Source organism: Mirounga leonina, unplaced genomic scaffold (assembly GCF_011800145.1).
Source record: "Mirounga leonina isolate KUSES-001 unplaced genomic scaffold, KU_Mleo_1.0 Mir_177, whole genome shotgun sequence".
NCBI classification, from domain to species: Eukaryota; Metazoa; Chordata; class Mammalia; order Carnivora; family Phocidae; genus Mirounga; species Mirounga leonina.
In genome coordinates, this window is record NW_023270459.1 from 192803 (window position 1) to 219573 (window position 26771).

The 26771-nt window shown below is 48.5% G+C and overlaps 1 protein-coding gene and 1 non-coding gene across 2 annotated transcripts in view; both read right to left on the bottom strand.

Moving 5' to 3' along the window:
- Positions 1–604, bottom strand: part of LOC118022761 (cytochrome P450 2S1) — a 9925-nt gene extending 9321 nt beyond the window's left edge. Inside the window, 2 exon segments of the mRNA XM_035023564.1 lie at positions 1–187; positions 541–604. The exon segment at positions 1–187 is cut by the window's left edge and continues 37 nt beyond it. Of these exon segments, the coding sequence (XP_034879455.1) occupies positions 1–187; positions 541–604 (251 nt within the window).
- A 6070-nt stretch (positions 605–6674) lies between these two features.
- Positions 6675–6747, bottom strand: TRNAQ-CUG. Its single transcript has one exon. It is a non-coding gene; the product is annotated as a tRNA-Gln (tRNA).
- Between the last annotated feature and the right edge of the window lie 20024 nt (positions 6748–26771).

A 26771-nucleotide genomic window follows, 5' to 3' on the forward strand; every position in this document is an offset into this window, starting at 1 on the left:
GGCCGGAGCTGCAGGAGTTTCACCAGCAGCGGCAGCGGCGTGGGCCCGGGGGGCAGGTGGCCTCGGGTCCGGGGCAGCGCCAGCTTCAGCACCAAGAACAGCTGCAGCACCAGCAGCCCCGTCCAGGTGCCGGCAGCCCCCCATCGCCGCGGGTCGGCTCCTCCGCGCGGTTCCCAGACGCTCCACGCTTATCGGCGGGTCGGGGCCGGGAGCCCGGCGGCTCCTTCTGGACGAAATCTGGCGGAGGGGAGGTGGGCGGGGCCGCCAGCCCCTCCCGCTACCTACAGGCAGGATTATATCCCCGCCGCCGGATTTCTTTCCTGCAGACCACCGCGGCTGCCTGCTTGGGAACCGGCTGTGGCTCCGCTGTCTACCGGATCACCCAGGTTCGGGGGGCGGAGACAGCGCCTGGGGCCCCAGGTAGGGCGTGAGCACACTGGAGGAACCTGGAAGCCGGAGACTTTGCCTCCAGGAGGCCACACCCCGTGCCTGGAGCGGTGACCCGGCGCCGCCCTCCCCAGCTCCCACCTCCCTGCTCACGGTTGTCGGGGTGTGAGTTGGGCGTGTGCGCGTCTTGGAGCCAATTTCCTCCAGCATCCTTCATCCTCGCCATGAACTAGGAGGAGGACTTGACCTTGAACAAGAAAGAATCTGAGGTTCAGGGAGATAAATCGGTTGGCTCCGGGCCACAGAGCTGGGATTTGAACTCGGGCCATGCCGAATGATTGAATCATTCCTTCACTTAGCAGTTTCCTGTAGTGGTTGGGAACATGATGTCTGAAGCCAGACTGCTTGAGTTCACAGCCTAGCTTCTGGGTGCCTCTGTTAACTCTTGTGAAATGGGGATAGTTTTCAGGATTAATGGGTTCATGTGCAAACAACTTCAAACAGGGCCAGGTGCGTAGATAACGAGTTATCAAGTAAATGTTAGCGAATATTCTCTCAACTAGTCGTTATGGAGGTCCAACCATAAACAAGATTGTCTAGGCCTGGAGATGCAGGTATGAGTAAGAGACATGGGCCCTGCCTTCCCTGAGCTCATATTGACATGCAAATGAAGTCATAAATTAAGATAATCTCAAGTTGTTCAAAGGTTTGCCAGGGCAACGAGCTCTGTTGGGGAAGACAGTTACAATGTCAGGTCCATGCTGTTTGGTACAAAGCTCTAGCCCCAGTGTCTAGAGCAGTGCTGGGCACACAGTAGGTGCTCAGTAAATATTTGTTGCATCGAAGATTGAGCGTACGAGATGAAGTCAGCGGGGAGGTATGCAGGGACCTGGAAAACAATCAGCATTGTATTTCTCCTGCAAAAGCAAGCAGGTGCCGGAGTGTTCAGCAGAATAGGTACTTAGTTCCCTTTCTACTTTCATTAAACATTTTATTATGAAAACTTTCAAACATACAGTAGACACCACCTAGATTCCACCAATAACATGTTACTATCCTTGCTGTGTTGCTTACCTATTCATCTTGCCGCATCCATCCATATTATTATTATTATTATTTGGATGCATTTTAGACAGTTGCAGACGCCAGGACACTTCACTGTTAAGCACAACAGCATGCATCATTTGCTAGAGTTCAATATTTGTTTACAGGGCATTTCCCCCCACCCCAGGTAAATTTACATATGGTGAAATGCACAAATCTTAAGTGCGTTTAAGATGCATTTTTTTTTAAAGATTTTATTTATTTATTTGACAGAGACACAGCGAGAGAGGGAACACAAGCAGGGGGAGTGGGAGAGGGAGAAGCAGGCTCACCGCCGAGCGGGGAGCCCGATGCAGGGCTCTATCCCAGGACCCTGGGATCATGACCTGAGCCGAAGGCAGACACTTAATGACTGAGCCACCCAGGTGCCCCAAGATGCATTTCAACAACTGCATACGTCTATGTGACCCCAACTCCTATTAGGATACAGTTACCGTCTTTCCAGAAACCGCCCCATACCCCTTCTCAGTCAAACCCTCCTCCTCGCCCCTAGCACCGATCAATGCCTGCCCCCTCCCAGATTAGTTTTTTCTTTGAATTTATTATTTTTTTTTAAAGATTTTATTTATTTATTTGTCAGAGAGAGAGAACGAGTGAGAGTGAGAGAGCACAAGCAGGGGGAAGTAGGCTCCCCACTGAGCAAGGAGCCCGATGCGGGACTCGATCCCAGGACTCTAAGATCATGAACTGAGCCGAAGGTAGACGCTTAACCGACTGAGCCACCCAGGCATCCCTTCCCTTTGCATTTAAAGAGATCTTTTTGGCTACCCTCTGGTGAATGAATTGTGGATGACTGGGGCAGCAGGTGACCGGGGAGCAAGTGAAGAAAAAGCCAAGAACCTAGGGTAAGCAAGGTCCAGGCAAGTGATACCCGTGGCCTGGAGCCCAGTGGGCGGCAGTGGGGAGAGAGAAAGAAATGGATAAATCTGGGATGTCTATGGAGGTAGAGCATGCAGGATTTACTGACAAACTGGGTTTGACAGCAAAGGAAGGAATCGAGGTCAACCTGTCAAATACAAACAGTTCTGGTGTCAGGTAAGGAGAGATTTTCTGCTGGAAGACTATTACAGGAGAGAGAAGAGACTACTGCATGAGACAGGAAACAAGACCAGAATCTGATAACCCAGAAGGATGTTTTCTAGTGAAACAAATTTTTTTACTCCTACTCCTAGATTTGTTGCCCTGGGCAAGTAGAAAGATGGTGATGCCTCTTCTAGAGGCTAGAAAGGAGATTAGGGAACCCATGGGAACCAGAGGTGGGAAGCTGATGGAGCAGGTTTTACGGGAGGTCAAGGAATCAGGAATTCTCATTTGGTTTCATTAAGTTTGAGATGCCTGTTGGCTGTCCCAGAACTAAAGCCCCAATGGACAGAAAGGGTAGAGGTTCGTTTGGGGACCTCCCGGAACTCTCCAGAACAAGGCAAAGGAGGAACTGAGAACTGGCACCTACTTTGTAGCAACAAAGTGTAGGCCAGCCTCCCCACCTCCTCTTCCCCGGTTTCAGGGCACACCCCTTGGATGCAAGAGGCTAGAATCAAGACCAGAGGAGACGGCAGGGAACATGGTGGCCACGTTTTGAGGGACGTGGCTCTGGCCTAGGAGAGAAATTAGAAGACTGCAAAGGTTCTAGGAGTCTAATGTTATAAGATGGCTTAGATTACAAACGTCAACCTTAAAAATAAAACTGCCAGGTATTTTACTAGCAAAATATGGGTTTCTTTGGGAGCAGCAGAGAATTGCAATACAGGGAAAGCAGGCTATGGCAAAATCACAGATAGGCAAATCCAGAGAACACAGCGGAGGTATGCTCTTTTATAGAGGAAGAAGTGGGGCGTTGGAAAGGCTGTTTAAACAAAAAGTCCATTTGAGCACAATGGGAGTTGGAAGTAGAGTGGCTTCTCATTGGCTGGTTGTGACTGTCTGTCATTAGCTGGGCTATTGGGGTGGGGAGGAGCCAAGCCTTCCTTTCTTCCTCCATAGTATCCATGGGCAAGGTTCTTCTCTTCCTGTTGGATTTGTGATTGACTTTGAGTGGTAGGGCGTGACCTCTCTCTGTCCAACCTCCTGACTCCCATTTTATTTTATTTTATTTTTTAAAGAATTTATTTATTTATTTGACAGAGAGAGAGATAGCGAGAGCAGGAACACAAGCAGGGGGAGTGGGAGAGGGAGAAGCAGGCTTCCCGCCGAGCAGGGAGCCTGATGTGGGACTCGATCCCAGGACCCTGGGATCATGACCTGAGCCGAAGGCAGACGCTTAACGACTGAGCCACCCAGGCACCCTCCTGACTCCCATTTTAGTGAGGTTGCCCTTTATTCATTTTTACACAAGATCCTGTAGATAAGAAAACTTCCAAGTCCCCAAGATTCTAAAGGTTCCAAGACAAGGCTTAACCACTACCCTGGTAATAAACTTCAAGCCCCAAATGGTGGCTGCCATTGCCCTTCAGAATCTGTCCACTGGCTGCTAAGTTTGACATCACCTTGGCCCACTCTGTTCTCTGCTCATGAAACTCCACTCACACTGGCCTTCTTTCAGTTTCTTGAACACCAAAGCCAGCCTCAGGGCCTTTGCACTAGCTCTCGGCCTGAAATGTTTGGCCTGGAGATTGAGGTTGGCTCATTTTCTGTTCCCAGCTCAAGGCCAGTTCCCTCTAGAAGACACTTTCCCAGACCACACAAACGGAATTAGCTCTCTCTCCCAATCCCAGACCCTGCTTTAATTCATTAAATAAGGCATTTAATAAATATTAAACAAGTTTTTAAAGCACTTACCATGGTGCCTGGCATATAGGAAGCTTTCAATGTGTTTGTTAAACATGTAAAAATTTTCTTCATAGCCTCTATCACTACCTGAAAGCATGTTATATATGCATTTGCATTTTTATTCTGCCTTCCCCTACCAGAATGTTCTCTCCAGGAAGGGCAGGGACTTCTGTCTGGTTCACAGATATATTCCCAGTGTCTGGCACACAGTAGATGTCCAATAAATATTTTGTTAAATGAATGAATACAATTTGTTAGTCTCTCAAATTTGTGTAAAGAGCAATCAAGGTCTCCAAATTCTCGAGTCTAAAGACCAAAGAAGTCTGGTTCCCAATATAGATTTCACAGTAACAGAATCATCTCTGGTGGATCCTGGTCTCTCTTTACCCTGGGCGGCCGACAACTGACCCCTCTCCCCTACCAGCTACTTCTCATCAGACACCCTCTGATCTGGGCTGGGTGAGGCTGAAGCATGACCCTCTTTAAATTTAGCTCCTACCATGTATTTTCTTAGATCACTCTACAGGCCGCCATCCCCAGGGATCCAGCAGGCTGAGTGGTGGGTGGGTTCTGGAAATTGCTGGGTGTGTGTGTGTGTGTGTTTATTTTGCTTGGGATCCTCCAAGCCTTATGGTTCTAGAACTTGTGTGGGGATAAGCCATGACCTGCCTGGTGTTTGGCCCATGTGCCTTCCCCCCGACTTTCTCTCCTCACAGCCCTTCCCTCCCTCAAAGCTGCCCCACCCAGCACCGAGAACTGGGCAAAAGGAGAAGTTAAAGATGAGTCTTGCTTTCTTCCTGGCACCCCTGCCCTCATGCTTCCCTAGATTCTAAGAGCATCCTTGGCTGTGAGTAACATCAGGGAATGGACAGTCACAGGAAGCAAAGCAGCAATATTCGTTAATCTGTTAAGGAACAGAAATTCAGCTGAGTGAATTTTAAAGCTCTAATTGGCCTTATTAAATGATTCATCAATCTGGCAGCATCCCATCTAGTAAATAAAGGGGCACTCCAAGGAAATGTACAAAATGGAAGGTTTTTACAGGAGGGTGGGGCAAGAAAGTTATTAGCATCGTTACATTGTTTGGGAAAAGCAAGGGTCTTACCGTGCAGATTACCTCATCTTTCTTTGGGGACTGGAGAGGGTCCAAGTGGCCAACTCGTGGCGCTCATTGAAAAATTCCTGACTGACAGGGTAAGTCTACATTTTGGGGGGAGGTTGAAACTGCATTTAGATTAAGTATCAAGCCCTGGTTTAGGAACTTAGTCTAAATGACACCACTTGGAGGGCGCCTGGGTGGCTCAGATGGTTAAGCGTCTGCCTTCGGCTCAGGTCATGATCCTGGAGTCCCGGGATCGAGTCCTGCATTGGGCTCTCTGCTCAGCGGGGAGCCTGCCTCTCTCTCTCTGTCTCTTATGAATAAATAAATAAAATCTTTAAAAAAAAAATAAATGACACCACTTGGAGCCTTTGTGTGTGTGGTTTTTTGTTTTTTGGTTTGTTTGTTTTGTTTGTTTTTTAAGTAAGTTCTCTGCCCAACATGGAGCTTGAACTCAGGACTCCAGAGATCAAGAGTCACATGCTGAGTCCTGAGCCAGCCAGGTGCCCCCTTGTGGTTTTCTTTTTCACAACTCTTCTACTGCTGTCCCCTCACCCCATCCCTAGATCCCATTCCTCCTCCACAGCAGCCCACCCACTGTTTTTGCATACCTTCTACGTGCCATAACCTGTGGGGAGCGGGAGGGGTGCGGGGGAGATGGGATGGTGTTGATGGTAAAAAAAAGTAAGGCACTGCTCCCACAAATTCGCATCAGGAAGGCAGCCAAAAGATGAGCAAAATAAAATTGCAGGTCTTCGTGATTATCCTTGCTCCCTCTCCTCCTCGTCTGTATCCATTTATCAGTGGGTTCCATACCCGCCAGCCCTTTCTTCTGTTTTAAAGATAACTATTTCAAGGGACACCTGGGTGGCTCAGTCGGTTAAGCGACTGCCTTCAGCTCAGGTCATGATCCTGGAGTCCCGGGATCGAGTCCCGGGATCGAGTCCTGCATCGGGCTCCCTGCTCGGCAGGGAGTCTGCTTCTCCCTCTGACCCTCCCCACCCTCCCCCCTCTCATGCTCTCTCTCTCTCTCAGTCTCTCTCTCAAATAAATAAACAAAAATCTTAAAAAAAAAAAACCTGGCCTTTCTTCTTCACTTTTTGAGATTTGTTCATACCCATACATGCGGCTCTGGTTCATTTGTTTTAACTCCTGGGAGGTATTTCAGGGAATGGCTTTGTTGCAGAGTCTCCATCCATTTCCCCCTTGGATTAATTTCCGGGGTATTTCAGTTTTCCCTCTTACAGACAACACTGCATCTGTCACTTAGTTGAGAAGTTCCTCATTTCATCTTATTTATTTTTTTAAGTAATCTCTACACCCAATGTGGGACTCGAACTCACAACCTCGAGATCCAGAGTCACATGCTCTACCAACTGAGCCAGCCAGGCACCCTGAGAACTTCCTCATTTCTAATGTCCAGTCATGGGGGTCTGGTTCCTTAAGCCTACAGCGTTTGATCTCACTCCACCTCCTCCTGTCCGCCCCTCTCCAGTCCACCCCAGTCCCCTACCAGAGCTCCAGGCTCCCCAGGCTCTCCTTCCTTCTTCTCTTTCCACTCTCCACTTGAAGCTGGGGGCCTTAAAACTGCACGTCTGTGATCACGTGCCTGACACTGGATGTACCCCCAAGCCCAGAGCTGGACAAGGGTGGGAACAGGGCATCTTCCTCACCCCTGAGCGCCCTGCCTGCCGTGGCACCTGACCGGGAAGACACATTAAGTGAGATGAAAATGTCCCAGTTTCAGCAGCTGGCTTTGGAATTCTCATAGGGCAAGAAGTGTCTTGGGGTAGGAAAAAATATGTGGCTCAGCCGGTTGGTGGAGGCAGGGGAGTGGAAGAAGGGTGGAGGGCAGTGTCTTAAGAACTGATTGGCTGGAGCCAGGGCAGCAAGGGAGTGGCTTAGAGGTTTTGCATTCCTGGCTCCGTCGGTAGAGTATACGACTTTTGCTCTGGTCCTGAGTTCAAGCCCCAAATAGAGCTTACTCAACAACAACAACAACAGCAACAACAAGGAACAGGAAATGTTCGGGGAGGTGGTGCGGTGTGGGAGGAGGACAGGGAGTTTTGGAGGGAACTTCTGGGACCAGGAGTCAGCTGAATGCAGCTCTGCCCTGCGGCTGCCATATCTCTGTGTGGTTTCGGCCAAGTTAAACCTCTCGGTTTTCCCCACTGGTAAATGCGCTCCTAACTGCACCTACCTCCCAAGGATGTAGTACCGATCAAATGTCATAATGGTGCTAGTCTGCACCGAATCCTGCACACAACACACAACTTTTTGGTAAGCCCGTGAGAGGAGGGACTGGGCAGCCTTTAAAGTCCTGACCCCTCACTCCTCCCAAACCCTGGCTGGGTTAAGGAATCCCCTTTGAGCGCCTCCAACAAAAGGCACGAATCCTGTTATCCTCACATTACTGCTTTGAGGGAGGTGCTAAAATATTCCCCACCTCAGACGAGGAAATGGGGGCAGAAGAAAGTTCTGTTACCTGCTCCAGGTCACACAGCTCTTAAGCACCTGCTGTTCTGGGTTGTTTCTCCACTCCTGCCCTTCCCTCCCTGTCCCCTCTCTGGGTTTGAGAGGACTGTTTCGCTCCATCCCTACTCCCAGTCTGCACGGTACAGATCGGTCGCTCTGCGTGGTGATGAAGAAATGAATGAGTGAGCCCCGCTCTGACGCCCACCCTTTCCATATCCTGGTGGGACCCCAAACGGCTGCACCCGCATCTGCTCGCGTCCTCCCTCTGCCGCTCCACCGGGGGGCGCCCTCTGCCCCACAGGTTACTGCTTTGGGTTGGAGGCGAGGGGGGTGAGGAGAACCCGAGAGGAACTGACCTCTCCCTGTCTTCCTATTCACTTGCCCTGTGTGGCCAGGAGCTACGTGGGTTCGAATCCCGCGCTGGCCTTGAGCTCTATGACCTTGGGCGGGCGACTTGACCTCCCTCGTTCTAGTTCTCAGTAGGATGGGAACGGTATATTAGTGCCTCCCTCAGAAGCTGAAGGGCATCACCTGGTTAATGACTAACCCTGGCAGACAGCCAGCAGGGTGCCACACTTTGCTGCTATCTTGCTCTGGGTGTTTGCTATGAGCCGGGCGTGGTGCCCAAACCGCAGGACGGCCAGCCCAAACGCAGTGCCTTTATCTCCTATAATTTTTCGTACATAGTCAATTATACACGTAGTAGAGGATTATGGGCTCATAAAAATTTCCAAGACTACAGAAAAAGAAGTCCCCTCCTTTTTTTAAAGATTTTATTTATTTATTTTTGCGAGACAGAGCATAAGCTGGGGGAGGGGCAGATGGAGAAGGAGAGGCAGACTCCCTGCTGAGCAGGGACCCCCCCCCCCATGCGGGGCTTGATCCCAGGACCCTGGGATCGTGACCTGAGCTGAAGGCAGACGCTTAACTGACTGAGCCACCCAAACGCCCCACGAAGTCCCTTTATCCCTTCAGCTCCTCGCTCCTTGTTCCTACCCCAGTTGTGAGGAGTTCCTAAAGTCACTGATGTTCTTAGTTCACCTGCAAGAACCAGCCTGGCCTGGTTCCATTGCTTTCTATCTTCCCACAAAGTGAGACCCACCCTTGGAGAGCTGACAAAAGGTGGGGCCCAGGGTCATGGGGTTACTGGCTCCTGGTGTTACTTTGGGGAAGTCACATTCCCCTATGTGCACCCGTGTCTCCAAATCTGCAGTAAATTCCATCTGCATGTAATCCCCTGTTTTATTTCAACTTGCTCTAGCTTCCAGAATAAGTGGAGGCAATGAGAAGGTGAGGATGCAGAAGGCCCCTCTGCCCGTGCCAGATGCTGGAGGCCCTGGAGACCCCAGGCCTCGGTTCGTTACATCCAGAGTGGATGCCAGCCAGCTCTGTGTCCAGGCCTGGCTGGGTGATGCTGGGGTCACAGTGGGGACAGAGGCAGCCCTGCCGTCATGGAGCTCAGTGGGAGGACAGTTCAGTCACCATTTACTGCCCAGTGTGATCAGGACTGGATTGGGGAGCACAGGGGACTGTGGGAACCCAGAGTAAGTGCCTGCTAGCCTGGGCAGAGGGTGGCGTCAGGGAGGGCTTCCCAAAATTAGGGCATATGTGAATCCAAAGAATGAGTAGAGGAAGATCATGGGCAAGAGTGTTCCCTGGAGAGGGAACAGCCTGTTGGGAGGTTCAGAGGGTGGTGCAGGGATTAGAGGAACTCAGGGTTGTGATTGATGATTCCAGCACAGTGTGTTGGGGAGCAGGCAGGGCAGTTGGTTTTTCACCTCCGGGGAGAGCAGGGCTTGGGCAGAAAGAGGGAGTGAACATTCTAGGTGGGGAAACAGCCTGTCCTGAGACCTGAGAGGTAGCCTGGAGGCCCAACAAGGCCTTTGTGGCTGGAGTGGGAAGGGAATAGGCAGGGGCCAGATGATACCAGATCTGGGCAGCAGGCATAGGTTTGGGGGTCCTTAGTGAAGAGGCTGCTTTTAGGCAACAGGCTTGAGCAATGGAAATTTTAGCAAGGCAAAAGGGCCCACACAGTGACTACTGAGCTAATGCCAACAAGCTCATTAAGCCATAGGCCCTAACCGACCAATGGGCTACTTAAAACCAGGCACAGTTCCTAAGATTACCAGAAAAAGGGAAAATTCCATACGTTCCCATACTCCTCCATTTGGCCCTATAACTATAGCCCCTTGCCACCACCACGTGGCACAGTCTCTTTTTCTGTCCTACCTGCTCCTCCCTTGCAGTATATTCAATAACTTCTAACCCCTTTGTTCTGCCTGAGGTGAATTCTTTCACTGCCTGCATCGGGATGCCCCACACTTAGTGGACAGAGGTGGCATTCGAAGCCTCGGAATGGCTGGACTCACCAGGAGAGAGAGAGAGAGAGACCGTGGGTTCTAGCCCCCAGGAATCCCAGCTTTTGGAGGTGGGTCAGAGGAGGAAGGGGGATCAAGGAACTGACGATGAGGGCCCGGAAGAGAAGGCCACCTGCCACCACCAGCGAGAGGAAGCACAGGTTCTCAACTGACTCCCCTTCAGAATTTGTATTTTGTAATATTTTTCAAAAATAATGTGTGGCTAATATTTATTTTGCATTCAAATTTCTCTTCTTAGGACTTTGTGCCAGCCTTGGAGATCCCTGGAGATGCTTCTACCTTCACTTACTATTTTTGAGGACGTTTTTATCAATACTGTAAATTTTATAACCAGAGTTGACTACTGTTCAAAAGCATAGCTTTGGGGATCTTGCTCTGTGAATCCCTGAATTAGGTGCCACAATTTTGCCTGAGTTCCTTTTCAGATACCTGAAAAGCAGTAGTCTCACTATTTTGCTTATGTAGTACATAAAAATTCTTTTTAGAATTTTATATCTTCACACTTTCAAGTAGATGGAAAACTTTTTCCCATCAGTTTAAATTGTTACCATTGGTGTATAGTAAATATTGACATTTAAAAATAAAAGTATGCCATTTTTAAAAATATAGCCAGTGGAGTCTTTGAGAACTGAGATCTATTAACTATTTACAAAAAGACAAGCAATTTTTTCTTTAGTTCTCCGTGTTCTTTTTTCTCTTTGAACTTGTATTTCTTTAAAAAAAAAAATATATATATATATATATATTTAGATTTTTGTTTGTTTGAGAGAGAGAGAGAGAGTGAGCAAGAGAGAGAGAGAAGGAGCAAGGGAGAGGGAGAAGCAGACTCCCGGCTGAGCAGGGAGCCAACCAGAGGCTTGACCTCAGGACCCAGAGATCATGACCTGAGCCGAAGGCAGATGCTTAACCAACTGAGCCACCCAGGGGCCCCAAGCTGCTCTTTTTCTATTCCCTGAAAGACTTTGTGTAAGGTTGGCATTATTTCCTCTTTACCTGTTCGGTAAAGTTGACTAGTGAGGCTCTCAGAGACATTAGAGGGGAAAGTGTTTAATTATAGATTCAATTTCTTTAATCATTATAGGACTATTTATGTTTATTCTTTCTTCTTATGTCAGTTTTGGCAAGTTCTATTATTATTATGATTTAAAAATTTATTTATTTATGGGGGGGAGGGGCAGAGGGAGCGAGAGTCTTAAGCAGACTCCGGACTGAGTGAGGAGCCCAATGTGGGGCTCAATCGCACGACCCTGAGATCGTGACCTGAGCTGAAACCAAGAGTTGGCTGCTTAACGACTGTACCACCCAGGCGCCCCTTGTTATTATTATTTTATCAGGTATTTGTCTACTTAGTTTATTTTTCAAAAATTTTTGTCTTAAGATTGGTCTGGTATTCTTTCTTATGTTTGTTTTTGTTTAAAAAAAAATTCATTCCTTTCTCTCTCTCTTTTTGTCTTAAACAGAAGAAAAACAAACAGAAGTTTATTAACACATATATCTTATGTATACATCGGAGATACCCAGGGGAAAATGAGTATGTCCCCTTTCTCTCTCTTTTTAAGCAAGCATGGAGAAAATGTGTTCACACCATTAAATTAGATGGGAATCCAACACATATCAGTATAGTGGTGTCCCTTAATTCTTTTAACTCTTAAGCTGTATGCCAGAAATCAATTCTGATCTATCTCCAGAACATAGTTTAATGATTTCTCAGCTGACAGTTTGTCCAGCCCTCCCCCAATTTTGTTGAATGAAAAGTGTTGGAAGCAAAAACCTGAAAAGCAAAGACTTGTGCAAGGATTCATTATCCAGTCATTAGAGTTCCTCCCTTTCTCAACACCAGTGTCAGCGTTCTAAATCTCTTTCTTCAGTCACCGAGGATTTTCTGCCCCAAGAGTATGAATTGAGGATGGGAGGAAAGTCAGGTTTTTTGTTTTGTTCTGTTCTGTTTGTTTGTTTGTATTTTAAGAAGGTGGGTGAAGGACGAAAATGGGAAATGGCTAAATCCTACATAACCAGGGGCTTTCTCAGGCAGATTTGTTTAGGGAATTGTCCACTGGGAAGATGAGGATCTGGGCATTAATTTCCTTTCACTTGTCCCTGTGTCTTCTTATCTGGTGGAAAATCTTCATGGATCCTTGCACGTGTGTTTGTATTCCAGATTAAGGACTGGTCTCCACCTTGAAGAGCAGTTTGTGTTTTCTGTTGTTACACTCTGATCTCTTGTGCCCTGGGTTAATAAAGGAGTTGGCCACACTTAATTTATTACAACCCAGAGTGTCCAGGCCTGTGTGTACTGATGGATGCTTGGCCCTACGTTGCTGGGCACCACCAGCACAGACCTAGTTATAGATAACCATTACATGTTTAATGCCCATTTTACAGATGAAATGGATACTCAGGAGTGTGCAGTCACTTTCCCAAGAGCACCCAACCAGTACCTGGCAGGTGTGAAGGCTTGAGCTCCAGTCCGAATCCAAGGCCCGTGCTAAACTGCCTGGGGACTCTAGGTTCTCAGAACTGTAGGATTTTAACCTTGGAACCTCACTAGAGGCCCTCTTACCCATCACCTTTGTTTTGCAAAGGAGAGCCTGAGACCAGAGTCAGGGAGTGGCTTGCACTCAGGCATAATAGGTATGAGGAGTTGGGGGGTGGGAGGTGGAGGCATGGGTGGGAGCCTCTCCCTGTTGACATTCTGATACCAAGGACTTCGGCACAGTTTCTCTTGAAGATAAACACTTAATGCCAGTAGCTGAACGAGTTCCTTAATCTCTTGGGAAATTCCTCCAGGAGGCAAGGGCATGGCTGAGGTGACTTCAGGGAAGCCCAAGCCAGATGCTACAGCAGCTTGGCTTTTCTTCCAGGGACTAAACGAGCAGGGGCTGGGTGATCTCTCCATCGTTGGACATTCCAAGAGGGTAAAAGTCAGCAGAGTCCTGACCCCAAGGACAAACGAACTGCTGATTGAGGCCTCAGAATGAATATGAACCCTAGCTCTTCATTGGACCTCCATCCAAGCACAAGGGAATGGGGAGAGCCTAGGCAAAGGCCCAGCCTCTTCTAGTATCTGGAGGCTGCTCTCATTTCTTGGCTGCTGGCTGTATCACTCCCCTCCAACTCCGACCCTCCTGCCACCCTTGTAATAAGAACCTTGGGTCACCAGGATGATCCAGAATAATCTCCCCATCTCAAGGTCCTTAATTTAATCACACCCGCAAAGTCTCTTTCACCATGTAAGGGAGAACATCTGGGGATGAGGGCGTGGGCATCTATGGGGATGGTGGGTATTTCCAGCCCTCCACACCAGGACAAAGCAGGTGCAGGGACTTTAGTCTTCTATGGAATTCCTTCCGGGACGCAAATCCTGGGGTGCCTTTGCAAGCACTCCTTCCCCTCTCCACGGTCCCTCAGTTGAATTTATCTCCATCTCTAGTTAAATCAATATTCAGTGTTTATATTATCATAACTGTGTATAAAGTCCACAGAGAGTGACCTCCAGTTACATTTTCCTTCTCCTACAGGCTCGTTTTTTCTGGAGTTAGTAACCGCCTTATTTTTCTTTTGTTTACCTTTCTAAGCACTTGTTTGTATTTCCTCCCTAGATTCTGATACAACCGTAAAACTCTGATAAAGCATATCAGGGAATTAGCATCATGATACTTAAAAGAACCTCACGGGTCACCTTTGAAGGATGCAAAAGAACCAACTGATTATTTGAAAGTTGATAAAGCAATAGAAGAATCAAGCATTCCTCTGGCTTTTTCAGGACCCCCTTTCTCTGAAGTGGAAGATCTTGGTTCTTAATAGGATTAACGCAGTTACCTGCTTTATGTTCTTATCCCCTGTACCTATTTATGCATCAATATCATATGTCTGTACCATATTTATACCACCTCTATTTAGATTGTTTACCTCTATGTCATCTCCTTTTATTTATTAATTTATCCTTTTATCTATATTCTGTCACCTTTATACTATATGTTTATACCGTCTATCTATATCAATACCATCTACATATACCTATGCTAATATTATATATCCATAGTCTATATTTGTATCTAACTAATGGTTTCAGAATAACAGCATCAATATTATTATGATATATGGGCGCCTGGGTGGCTCAGTTGGTTAAGCGACTGCCTTTGGCTCAGGTCATGATCCTGGAGTCACAGGATCAAGTCCCGCATCGGGCTCCCTGCTCAGCAGGGAGCCTGCTTCTCCCTCTGACCCTCCCCCCTCTCATGTGCTCTCTCTCTCTCATTCTGTCTCAAATAAATAAATAAAATCTTTAAAAATATATATTTTAAAAAAAATGATCCACTACTAGAGGGGAAATGACCAGCCAAAATCATTTTGGGGAATAAAACTGGGGGAGGGGAGGGACCTTTACGAGATGTGGTCTGCTTATAAAACTTCAGGGAGGGGCACCTGGGTGGCTCAGTTGGTTGGGCAACTGCCTCCAGGCTCATGATCCTGGAGTCACAGGATCGAGTCCCGCATCGGGCTCCCTGCTCGGCAGGGAGTCTGCTTCTCCCTCTGACCCTCCTCCCTCTCATGCTCTCTGTCTCTCATTCTCTCTCTCTCAAATAAATAAATAAAATCTTTAAAAAATATATTATTATGATATCATTAATGAAAGCCACTTAAGATGTCTTACATTTCTTTTTGTTTTCAGGGAGGTATTGTGTCCATATGGTACACTCACATATTCACATTTACACACAGTGTCCCAACAACACAGATATGCAGTTGGGGCCCAGACCTAGCGTTGATACTCCCCCTCCGAGAGACTTGTGCCCGCCTTGTCTTTCATACTCAGAAACCTCCAGGTATGTCTCAGACTTTTCAAGGGCCCTTCACATACTACCTTACACGGACGCACCCACGCGTTCACCGAGCTCAGACCCACCGAGACTCAGCACATCGTGCACAGGGGCACCCTCTCTCTCCCACACACGGACCATGTTCTTCCAGCAGTAACAGCTAACGAACGTCCCAGGGCTCTATAACCCTCTCCAGCCCAGCACCCACCCTCGCGTTTACCCGCACCTCGTCTTGCACTTGCCACAAGGATCAGACCCTTCAGACCACCAGATGGCGCTGTGAGCCTACAAATGTCGGCTCCAGATGTGGGGCTGAGGCGGGAAGGTGGAGCGATGGGAGGCGGTGAGGTGGGGATAGAAATGGCTGGAGAGGTAGAAGGCAAGACACGGAGGAAGAAATAGTAGCAATAATAAGATGATCCCTTTTTTTTTTTTTAAGATTTTATTTATTTGTTTGAGAGAGAAAGACACAGCGAGAGAGGGAACACAAGCAGGGGGAGTGGGAGAGGGAGAAGCAGGCCCCCCGTGGAGCAGGAGCCCGATGTGGGACTCGATCCCAGGACTCGATCCCAGGACTCTGGGATCATGACCTGAGCCGAAGGCAGACGCTTAACGACTGAGCCACCCAGGTGCCCCTAAGATGATCCCTTTTAATCCTCGCAAAATCCCACGGGAACTACACTCATGAGTCAGTCCCATCCTACATAGAGGAAACTGAGGCTCAGAGAGTCAGTGTCTTGCTAAATCTTGCCGTTATCACTGCAAAGTAGAGTATTATATTTGAATTTTCAATAGAGAAAGTAAAAATTAGCTCCTAGTCAGAGAGTAAAAATATGCCCGGCTATTCGGCAGGCTGGCATAACCGCGGGATAAAGCCAGCTACAATGTTAGGAGGAAACAGTATTCCTCCCAAGGTCACCCTGCAACTGGAAGTGTCACAACGATTCCCCTTCTTGAGTGATTCCCCTGCTTTCTTACTCAGAAAACCTTGTCCTTTAAGTCATAGATGATTGCAAGTTTTGCTGTTTGGAGTTATGATGGGAAGAATGAAGCACTCCCCCCTTGCCTGGTGGATCTAAGGCACTCTGATATTGGGAAGCAACTGTGGTTTCCAACCCAAGGGCAGAACTTTGGATCAGGGGTTTCTGAATACACAATCCTACACTTAACTTTCAGAGTTCTAGGTCCACAAGACCTTTCTCAGGGTCTAATTTTTTTTTTTTTAAGATTTTAATTATTTTTTTTAGAGAGAGAATGAACAGGGGCGGAGGGAGGGGCAGAGGGAGAGGGAGAGAGAGAATCCTAAGCAGACTCTACGCTGAGCACTGAGCCCGTCGCAGGGCTCAATCCAGGACCCTGAGATCATGACCTGAGTTGAAGGCAGATGCCTAATGGACTGAGCCACCCAGGTGCCCCTCAGCTGTCTAGGTGGGGCTCGACCCCAGGACCTTGAGAACATGACCCAAGCCAAAATCAAGAGTCGGCTACTTAACCGACTGAGAAACCCAGGAGCCCCAAGTGCAAAGCTTTTAATTAAGCACAAAACTTAATGAGACACATTCATAATAGAATTTTGGGGGTACCCTGGATAGCTGTGCTCTGCCCTGTCTCCAGCAGATACCCACCAAATGGAACCACTATTCTGACCTCTGTCATCTAGAGTACTTCTGCCTGTTTGAAAACTTCACACATATAGAATCATATATTATTTATAGTAAGCATTCTTCTTCTAAATTCTAAAACTTTTGAGGGGAAGTAATTTCAAGCACGCAGAAAAGTTTCAAGAATAAATAGAATACAGGGGCACCTGGGTGGCTCAGTCATTAAGCGTCTGCCTTCGGCTCAGGTCATGATCCCAGGGTCCTGGGATCGAGCCCCGCATCGGGCTCCCTGCTCCGCGGGAAGCCTGCTTCTCCCTCTCCCACTCCCCCTGCTTGTGTTCCCTCTCTTGCTGTGTCTCTCTCTGACAAATAAATAAAACCTTAAAAAAAAAAAAGAATAAATAGAATACAAATAACATTCATTGTACTCTTTACCCAGATTCACCTTGAGTTGACATCTTATCCCATTTCCTAATTTGTCCTGTCTCTCTCTCTCTCATCTATCTTGTACTTTTTCTGAATCATTTAGGGTCAGTTACACACAACATGGCCCTTTACCCCTAAATCCTTCAGTGTGTATTTCTCAGGAACAGTGAGGTTCTGTGATGCAGTTACCATAGTTATCAACTTGAGTAAAGTTAACATTGATACAATACTTTCATCTCTACTGTTTGTATTCTTTATTTTAAAGATTTTATTTATTTATTTGAGAGAGAGTGAGAGAGCAAGAGAGCACAAGCGGGGGTGGGGTAGAGGGAGAAGCAGGCTCTGCTGAGCAGGGAGCCCGATGTGGGGCTCGATCCCAGGACCTTGAGATCATGACCTGAGCTGAAGGCAGATGCTTAACCGACTGAGCCACCCAGGCGCCCCAGGTCATGTAACCTCTTGATGCCTCAGTTTCCCTGACAGTAGAATGGGGATACTTCTAGGGGTACATAACTAAAAATATTTATAGGCCAGTTGGTACAATCTCTGGGCTTTGTTTCAAAATAATCCTGATTTTTGGGGGTGTAGGGGGAGGGGATTGTCGAGAGAACGAGTGGACCATGAGTTGATCATTGCTGAAATGGGATGATGGATATATTGTATATCTACCTTTGTATATGCTTGAAATCTTCCACAATAAAAATAGTTTTTTCAAAGAAAGAAAAGAAAAATAAACATGGGGAGGGGTGGAGATTATTATTAATCACCTTCCTGCAAGGATAATTAATAATTGGGGTTAGGAGGAGGCGTTAAACAATTTAATTTAAATTAAATCTAAATTAAGCATTTAGAACAGTGCCTGGCTAATGCTGTTAGCTATTACTTTTTATTTTGTCACCACTAGGTGGCGCTGTCTCCCAGCTCCACAGGGAGCGGGGCTGGGTGGGGTGATGATTATTACTAGCCTTGAGTTTGAATTCTGCTCTGCTGCTTCCTAGCTGAGATCCTGAACATTGACTATTTCTGAGCCTTTATTCATTTATAAAATGAATCATAGTATCAACTTCTGAGTTGTTAGGATGATTCCGAGACAATGATGTAAAGTGCCTGATGAAGTCTCTGGTGTATATGTTTCTGGACACTTGTTTCTGGGGCTGGATCTGCCTCTGGGCACAGTGTTCCTTGTTTTTCCTGTGGAGATTCTGCTACTTACCTGAGTGATTGAGAAAATCTAGAGAGGCTATAAACAGGGTGAGAACCTTCTCCATTCCTATCGCCGATCAGTCCTCCAGCCATGAAATGGTGCCAGTCTTCCCAGATGGGAACTTTTAGAAATCCTATTCCATCACCTGTAACCCACCTGACCTTACCAGTCTGCCCTTCAGGTTCTTCCTTTATAAAATGAGTATCCCTATATAAAACACACCTATCATACAATCATCATGAGGACTCAGTGTGATATTATAGGGGAAGCATTCAATACAAGGCTTGGTGAACAGAGAGTAGCTCCTACCAATGTGAAAATATTAAGATAATTGAGCTAATATTTTGAGGGCTCATATATGTAGGTTATATAATAACACCACGATTTCTCACAGTAGCACCAGGAGATTGATATAGTAATGATCCCCCATGGGATAGGGAAGCTCAGTGAGAAGTCACTTCCTGAAAGTCACGCAGCTGGTACATGGCAACTTTGGGATTTATTTATTTATTTTTTAGGATTTTATTTATTTATTTGATACAGAGAGAGAGAGAACAAGCAGGGGGAACGGAAGAGGGAGAAGCAGGCTCCCGGCTGAGCAGGGAGCCTGATGCGGGACTCGATCCCAGGACCCGGAGATCATGACCTGAGCTAAAGGCAGGTGCTTAACCCATTGAGCCGCCCAGGCGCTCCCAACTTTGGGATTTAAACCGAGGCAGCCTGTTTAGAATCTGTACCACAAGCTCTTATGCTCCACGAGACTCCCTCACCCTCTCAAACCAGGTTGCATGCCCAGGATTCAAGTTTCCTCTGGGCCCGAGGTCTTTGAACAGCCAGAGGATCTCCATTCAGGCCATCTCCTGCCCAGGAAAGGATGATTCAAGGAGTACAAAGTCCTGGGGCGCCTGGGTGGCTCAGTCAGTGGAGCATCCACTCTTGATCTCAGGTCTTGATCTCAGGTCTTGATCTCAGGGTTGTGAGTTCGAGCCCTGCATTGGGCGAGGAGCCTACTTAAAAAAAAACACAAAAAAACACCAAGTCTTTCCTACGTTTTGCCCATGAAGGTCCGGGGAGCACCGTAGAGTAGCGGTCCTCCATCAGAATCACCTGGAAGCCTTGGTGAAACACAGATTGCTGGGTCCACCCCCAGAGGTTTTACTTCAGTAGGTCCAGGGTAGGGCCTGAGAATTTGCATTTTTAACAAGTTCCAGATGATGCTGAGAGTGCTTATGTGGGGGCTACACTTGAGAATCGCTGAACTATGGCAGAACAGGATTAAAGGAGCTTGGGGAGTCTGGGTGGCTCAGTCAGTTAAGCGTCTGCCTTCAGCTCAGGTCATGATCCCAGGGTCCTGGAATCAAGTCCCACGAAGGGCTCCCTGCTCAGAGGGGGGTCTGCTTCTCCCTCTCCCTCTGCCCCTCCCCCCAGCTCATGCGCACGCACTCTCTCAAATAAAAAAATAAAAATCTTTTAAAAATGATACTCATCAAATTTAGCATTCTGAAGAATGGATCTGCCCAGATGAGATCCTTTTTTCCCTAATTTATCCATCTAGAGGGAGTGCCTTTTTAATTAACACAAGGGCACCAGATTGACCCCGAGTTCAGATTTAAGAACTAAGAGCTGTCAAGATTTCTGGCTTTAAAGACAACTTCCATGGAATGCCCAAGCATCTCCCAGAAGTAAAGCAGTGCGTCCCCAGAAGGGAAATCCTCCTGTGAACTCCCTTCAGGCTGGACGTGGAGGACAAGAGGGAGAATTAACTTCCAGAGAAGAGAATTAGAGGCAGCCATGCTGGGTGTCACAGGGACTCGCTGCACGTCCAAGGTGTTGGCGGTTAGAATGCCAACTTCCAGCGGCAAGTGGCAGAATCATTGCGAAAGGCAGTCAGTCTCCCATGGGCAGTCTTTCAACACCCATTCAGCTGCAGAAGAACACGCCTTGGGCCTGGAACAATTCCTTACCAAGAGGCCCAAAGCCCTCACCGCCTGGGCTGGGCTTTACCTACCGCCTTGTGAGCAAACATCTCTCTCTTTTTCTGATTTAACGCTCCCTTGTTCTATTTAAGGGCGTGTGTCAGTGGCCCCAGGTGGGTCCCTAACTTTCTGAATTTCAGATCCCACGGGGGAGGGGTCTGGGCCCTTCCAGGGCAGCATGAAGTGGGATGTGTTCAATGTACATACTGGTGTTGGCTGTGGGGTGGATCTGCCCGTCGTGGGGGCCTGGATCGTGGGGGATCTTGTGCACTCCATCTCCTCCCTTGCTGTAAGTCAAGGCTGTATCACTTGAGCCTGGTGTGCGTGGTGTCTGCTCTCGATGACCTTGAACTGTGGCAGTGAAACAACAATCTTGGCCCAACAGTGGATTTAACAATAAAGATAGTTAATTCTCTTACAGAGAAGTCTGGAGGTAAGCAGTGTCAGAATGCATTCGATAACTCAACAAATAGAAAACCTGTGTTTTACTCCATTTGTTTGCTCCCTCCGTTGACCATTAGTCCTTACCCAGCTGTCTCCAAAGGGAGCGAGAAGGCTCACAGAGGGAGAGGGAGAAGCAGGCCTCCTGCCGAGCAGGGAGCCCGATGCGGGGCTCGATCCCAGGACCCTGGGATCATGACCTGAGCCGAAGGCTTAACAGACTGAGCCACCCAGGAGCCCCTCAGCTGTCTCCAAAGAAAGCAAGCAGAGGGCAGCCTGCACTTTAAGACGACTTACCTCACATTCTATTCTCTTTTTATGAAAGGGGAATAATCATTTTTTGGGAACACGATAGCAGGAATCCCCCTTATGTCCTGTTGACTGAAACTCTGACACATGGGTACTCCTAGCCAAAAGGAGTGCTGGGGAAATGAACATTCCCAAGCTCTTTTGTGGGACACAGGCCTTTATCGGCAGAAGAAAGAGAATGGGGACGTCTGAGGTGCTGACAGACACAGGCTTCACCCACCGCAGGTGCACGGAGCATGGTTTCAGTCGCCACTCGGCTATAGGTTTTGGACATCCGACTGACACCTCACAGTAGCCTGCACCTCATACCTCGCTCAGAGTTCCTTCAGTAGACATTGCCATAAGGGTTCGATGTCATTTGGGGAAGGAGGGTAAATGAATTTTTGGTCGTGTGTGGGAGAGTTCCTTTTGTGTTGAATGGGGGCTTGCACCTTGCATGAGACCTTTCCTTCTCTGGCCTTTGGTTCCTTCATTTTGTAGTATCAGGGTAGACAAGCAGATCCCTTCCACTGTTCTGTTCTTTTTTTTTTTTTTTTAAGATTTACTTATTAATTTTAGAGCAAGTGAGCGAGTGGGGAGAGGGGCAGAGACAGAGGGAGAGAATCTGCAAGCAGACTCCCCACTTACCGTGGAGCCCGACTGGGGGCTCAATCTCATGGCCCATGAGGTCACAACCTGAGCTGAACCCAAGAGTCGGACGCTCAACTGACTGAGCCTCCCAGGCGCCCCCCCGTCCCCCTTTCCACGGTCCTAAGCTGGACTTTGGAAACAGGCACAGCTTGGATTCAGACCACACCTCTGCCACCTCCTTTCTGGTGACCTTGAACAAGGTGCTTAGCACCGCTGAGCCTCGGTTTCTACCTCTGTGAAGTGGTAGGGGGGGCGTTAAGTGACGCGAGGCTGGTCAAACACCCAGGCAGTGCTGACTCACAGCAGGTTCCGTGATGACAGCATTCTTGTCATTATCATGACCGTTGTGGTTAAAAGTATTAATACTGGCAGTAATTTGAGGAAGGCTTAATGGGCGAGGGTCTTGGAGTCGGGCAGACCTGGGATCAAATCCACTTCTGCTGGAGACAACTCCGTCTGTGCTGTTTCCTCCTCCTGGAAATTGGGAGGTTGTCTTAGAAGACAATGGAAGAGCTCACCAAGGTCACAAATGTAAATTGCTCGGACTAAGAAAGACTCTGTTACTTGGAATCCTAGTAACAAGATCACACAGTTGGAAGAGTCTCTAATTTTAAGATTAAAAACATTCGTTGTGGGCGCCTGGGTGGCTCAGTCGGTTAAGCGTCTGCCTTCGGCTCAGGTCATGACCCCAGGGTCCTGGGATAGAGCTCCGCATCGGGCTCCCCACCTAGCTAGGAGCCTGCTTCTCCCTCTCCCTCTGCCTGTCGCTACCCCTGCTTGTGCTCTCTTGCTCTCTCTCTCTGTCAAAGAAATAAATAAAATCTTAAAAAGAAAATTCGTTGTAAGGTTCCAGGATTCAGTCTGCCATGGGGGCACCTCCCGCTGCTTCCTCACTTCCAGTACGGCACCTGCTGAGGATGGCCTCCCCCACCCCCCACACAAAGGCGCTCCTGCCCCCACCTGCTTGCCTGCAACAGTAGTAAGACCAGAACAACTCCCAGCCCTTCGCATGTTTAGTGATTTCCCAGCCAGCCATGGATCCCACCAGGAACCCCGACTCCAGCCTCACCCTCGGCCCATCCCTCTCCCCCTGCCTTGGTGCAACTCACTGCCACGTGACTTTTACCTCCTAATTACCTTTCCAATGTGTCCACTTCTCTGCATCTCCACCACTTCCGTGGATTGAACTATGTCACCACGAAAGGCCTTGAGACCCTGATGCCCCCGTGTCTGTGAATGTGACCTCATTTGGAAATCAGTTCTCTGCAGATAACTGAGTTAAGATGAGGTCATTCATCCAGCCTCTAGGTAACCCATTTCCGGTGTTCGGGCCATCCAGGCTGTGGTGCTTTGCGAGGGCAGCTCTGGGCATGACGGACGCACACGGCCTCCAACAGTGGCCCTCTGCCCGGCCGCCCGCTCTCCCTCATGCCCATAGCGTTCTCATCAAAATGCAGGTCCGACTGTGGCCCCCACATTGCTCTTGGGACAAAAGTCCAAGCCGGGGGTCACCATTGGCCAGGTCACCGTTGGCTCGGCCTTCCTGTCGGGTCAGTGGGCATGTTCGTGACTCATGCCCTCAGTGGCTGGGGGCCACTGCCGTGTGTCACCCCCTTGTCTGACTGCCCAGCTGAGGCGGCGGCCTCCCCGAGCTCTAGTTTCCTTCAGAGGGCTTGCTACCTGGCCCAGAGTTTCCTCTGTGCTCCTTGTATTGTCTGTCGCTCCCACAAGAATGCAAGCCCCAAGAGGCCCAGACGTGGATACAGGTATTTGTGGAATAAATGAAGGAGTGGGTGGGTGACCTCGGAGTGGCTATCTGGGAAGGGCCTCAGGATTCGCTCCCCCGGGGCTGCTGTATAGCAAAGTGCCTCAGACTGGGCGGCCTAAACAACAGGAATGTCATCCTCTCAGTTCCGGGAGCCAGAAGTCCATCACCGAGGTGTGGGCAAGGCCTGTTCCTTCAGAGGCTGCGAGGGACAGCCCCCTCCCTGCCTTCCTCTCAGCTTCCAGTGCTTTGCCAGCAGTCCTTGGCATTTCTTGGCTTGAGGAATCATCACCCCAATCTCTGCCCTCATCTTCACATGGCGTTCTCCCTGTGTGCATGTCTATGTCCAAATTTCCCTGTTTTAGAAGGACACCGCCATATTGGATTTGGGGTCCACCCTACTCCGGTATGACCTCATCTTAACTAATGCGCTCTGCAAAGGTCCTGTTCCCAAATAAGGTCATGTTCTGAGACACTGGGGGCTGGGAGTTTGACATGTGAGTATGGGGTGGGAGGGGTGGAGACACAAGTCAACTTTTTTTTTTTTTAAGATTGTATTTGTTTGATAGAGAGAGAGCACAAGCAGGGGGAGTGGCAGGCAGACAGAGGCAGAGGGAGAAGCAGGCTCCCCGCTGAGCAGGGAGCTCGATGTGGGGCTCAATCCCAGGACCCCGGGATCATGACCTGAGCTGAAGGCAGACGCTTAACCGACTGAGCCACCCAGGCGCCCCACAAGTCAACTTCTGACCCAGTCAGTCGCTTCTTCTTGCCATTGCCTTGGGCTTTACCTAGAACATAGCTGTACCATATCATTCCCTGCTTAAAACCTTCCATGTCTCCCCATCATCCTTTGGATGACAGGCATTCTCAGCCTGACACGGAAGACTTGCATTCTCAAACCCCAGCCCCTTCTCCCACCATCTTCTCTACATGTCTCTTTTCTAAGTAACCCATGCTTCTCGCCAGACCCCCAGAACACCATCCATTTTCATGCCTGCTGGCTTTTCTCCTGCTGATTCTTCTGGAATTAGAGACTAATTCTGGAGCCAGGATAAGAACCAGGGCTGCTAATTTTCCAGTCTCTTGGAAGATCTACTTTTTGGCAGTCACCTGCTATTTTGAGATTGTCCTGGCTCTGTTCATTTAGACCCAGGGGAGATATTTTAATTTCTAAGCATCAGATGTGGAGTTCCCCAGAGATCACTTCAGCCATGGCCCTGCCTCCACAGTCTCCTGCCCATCCACAGAGCACCACATCCCCAGACTCCCGTGATACCTCACTTATGGAAGTCCCCTCCTTTTAGTAGGCTGTCTTATGGACATATTAGAAACAGAAGGAAGGGAAAGGATGAGTACATATTGAACTGAAATGTCTATGTCCCAGCAATAGTCACACACCATCTTTTTTAAAAAAGATTTTATTTACTTATTTGAGAGAGAGAAGAGCGAGTGAGAGCATGAGCAGTGGGGAGGGAGGGGCAGAGGGAGAGGGAGAAGCAGACTCTCTGCTGAGCAGGGAGCCCAATGCGGGGCTGGATCCCAGGACCCTGAGATCCTGACCTGAGCTGAAGGCAGACGCTCAACCAGCTGAGCCACCCAGGTGTGCCACTCCTACTTAATCTTCCTACTTAATCTTCTCAACAACCTATGCGTTTCATTATTCCCAATTTATAGATGAGCGGTGAGATGATTTTGTCAAGTTCCTGACAAAACTGAATTAGTTAGGATAAGTAACACCAGTTTCTGTAACAAACTCCCAAAGTCCACTGGCTTAACTCAATAGAAGTCTACTCTTCACTTATGTAAAGTCTAGTTGGGTGTATGTAGTTGGTGGGTGGGCTTTCCAGTGATCATTCAGAAACTCAGGCTCCTTCCATCTTCCGGGTCACAGAGTCCTTGTCACTCAGCCAGCAACCGCGGGCAGACAGAAAGAGCACCGCACGTGGGAAGTTCTTGGAGAGCAGCTTTGCAACCTGCAGAGAACACGACTTCCGCTCACATCCCATTGGCCAGAATGTATCACATGGCCACGCCTCCCTACAAGGGCTGCTGGGAAATGTTGTCCTGGCGTGTGCCCGGGGAGGGGAGGGAAGCTAGGTATTGGTGTTTGTAGGTGGCCTCTGCCTCAACCACGCAGATGGTGAACCTCAGAGGGGTGCGCAGTGTGTTGACCAGGTCGGCCAGAAGAAGCAGGACGGGAGCCCACGTCCTTCCCTTCGTTGGAAGGAGTGGACGGATAGCTGCAGTAATTTGGTGGACAACACAGCAAATATTAGCAGGCTCCAGGAATGAGGGTGGAATTCCACCGGAGATTAAAGGCTTGGTGCCCAGGATGTATTTGCCCTGAGAGATGGGTCCAGATGAGGTCTGCGCTCAGGAATGTCTACTGAGAAGACGCCCCGGCTTTGGCCCCTTTCTCTATACCTTTGCCCGGTGAACTTGATGTTAATTCTTTGAGCTGAAGATCCCGCCTCCTTCCAGAAATGACACATCATAGACTCAGCTAGGGGTGATATTACAAGTGTCTGACACCTGTACAATAAAATTAGGCACCTGATAGATGGCAGGAGTAGAGTGGGGAGGCTGAGCCCAGTGTTAACCCTTTAGGTGTTGGATTCTGGGGCGGTCTGGAGCCATATGGGAGCCATATGGGGAAATCCTTGGGGTAGTGGCTATTTACCAACCAGCCTGGGAAGTACTTAGATATTTTACCAACATTGCAGGCATGTCAGCCATGTCCCCAAGATCCTAAAATGTTGAAGTTCCATAATTTAAGGACTCCATAGCTCCACGTGTCAATGAAGCAATACCCAGGAAAAGCATGGAGTTAAATTTTAGACAGCCTTGCCTTCAACTCTGCCCTTCCAGTTCCTTCACCTCTTGGAGTTCCTGTATCATGTATCAAGCCATACATAATAATGCTTGTCATGTATGAGCACAGGATTAGCACAAAGTAAATGATCACTGCATGGGAGTGGTTGCTCGGTTATTTGTGAGACAAAATGATGTTATGGTTAAAAGCTTGAGCTCTGAGGTCAGGCCCTGTTTAAGTTGTAGCCACCCAGGCGCCCCCCACCCAATTTTTTTTTTTTAAGATTTTATTTATTTATATGACAGAGAGAGACAGCAAGAACAGGAACACAAGCAGGGGGAGTGGGAGAGGGAGAAGCAGGCTTCCCGCTGAGCAGGGAGCCCGATGTGGGACTCGATCCCAGGACCCTGGGATCATGACCTGAGCTGAAGGCAGACGCTTAACGACTGAGCCACCCAGGCGCCCCCCTCAAAATTTTTTTTAAAGATTTTATTTATTTATTTGAGAGAGAGAGAGAGCATGAGTGGGGGACAGGGGCAGAGAGAGAGGGAGAAGCAGACTCCTCACCAAGCAGGGAG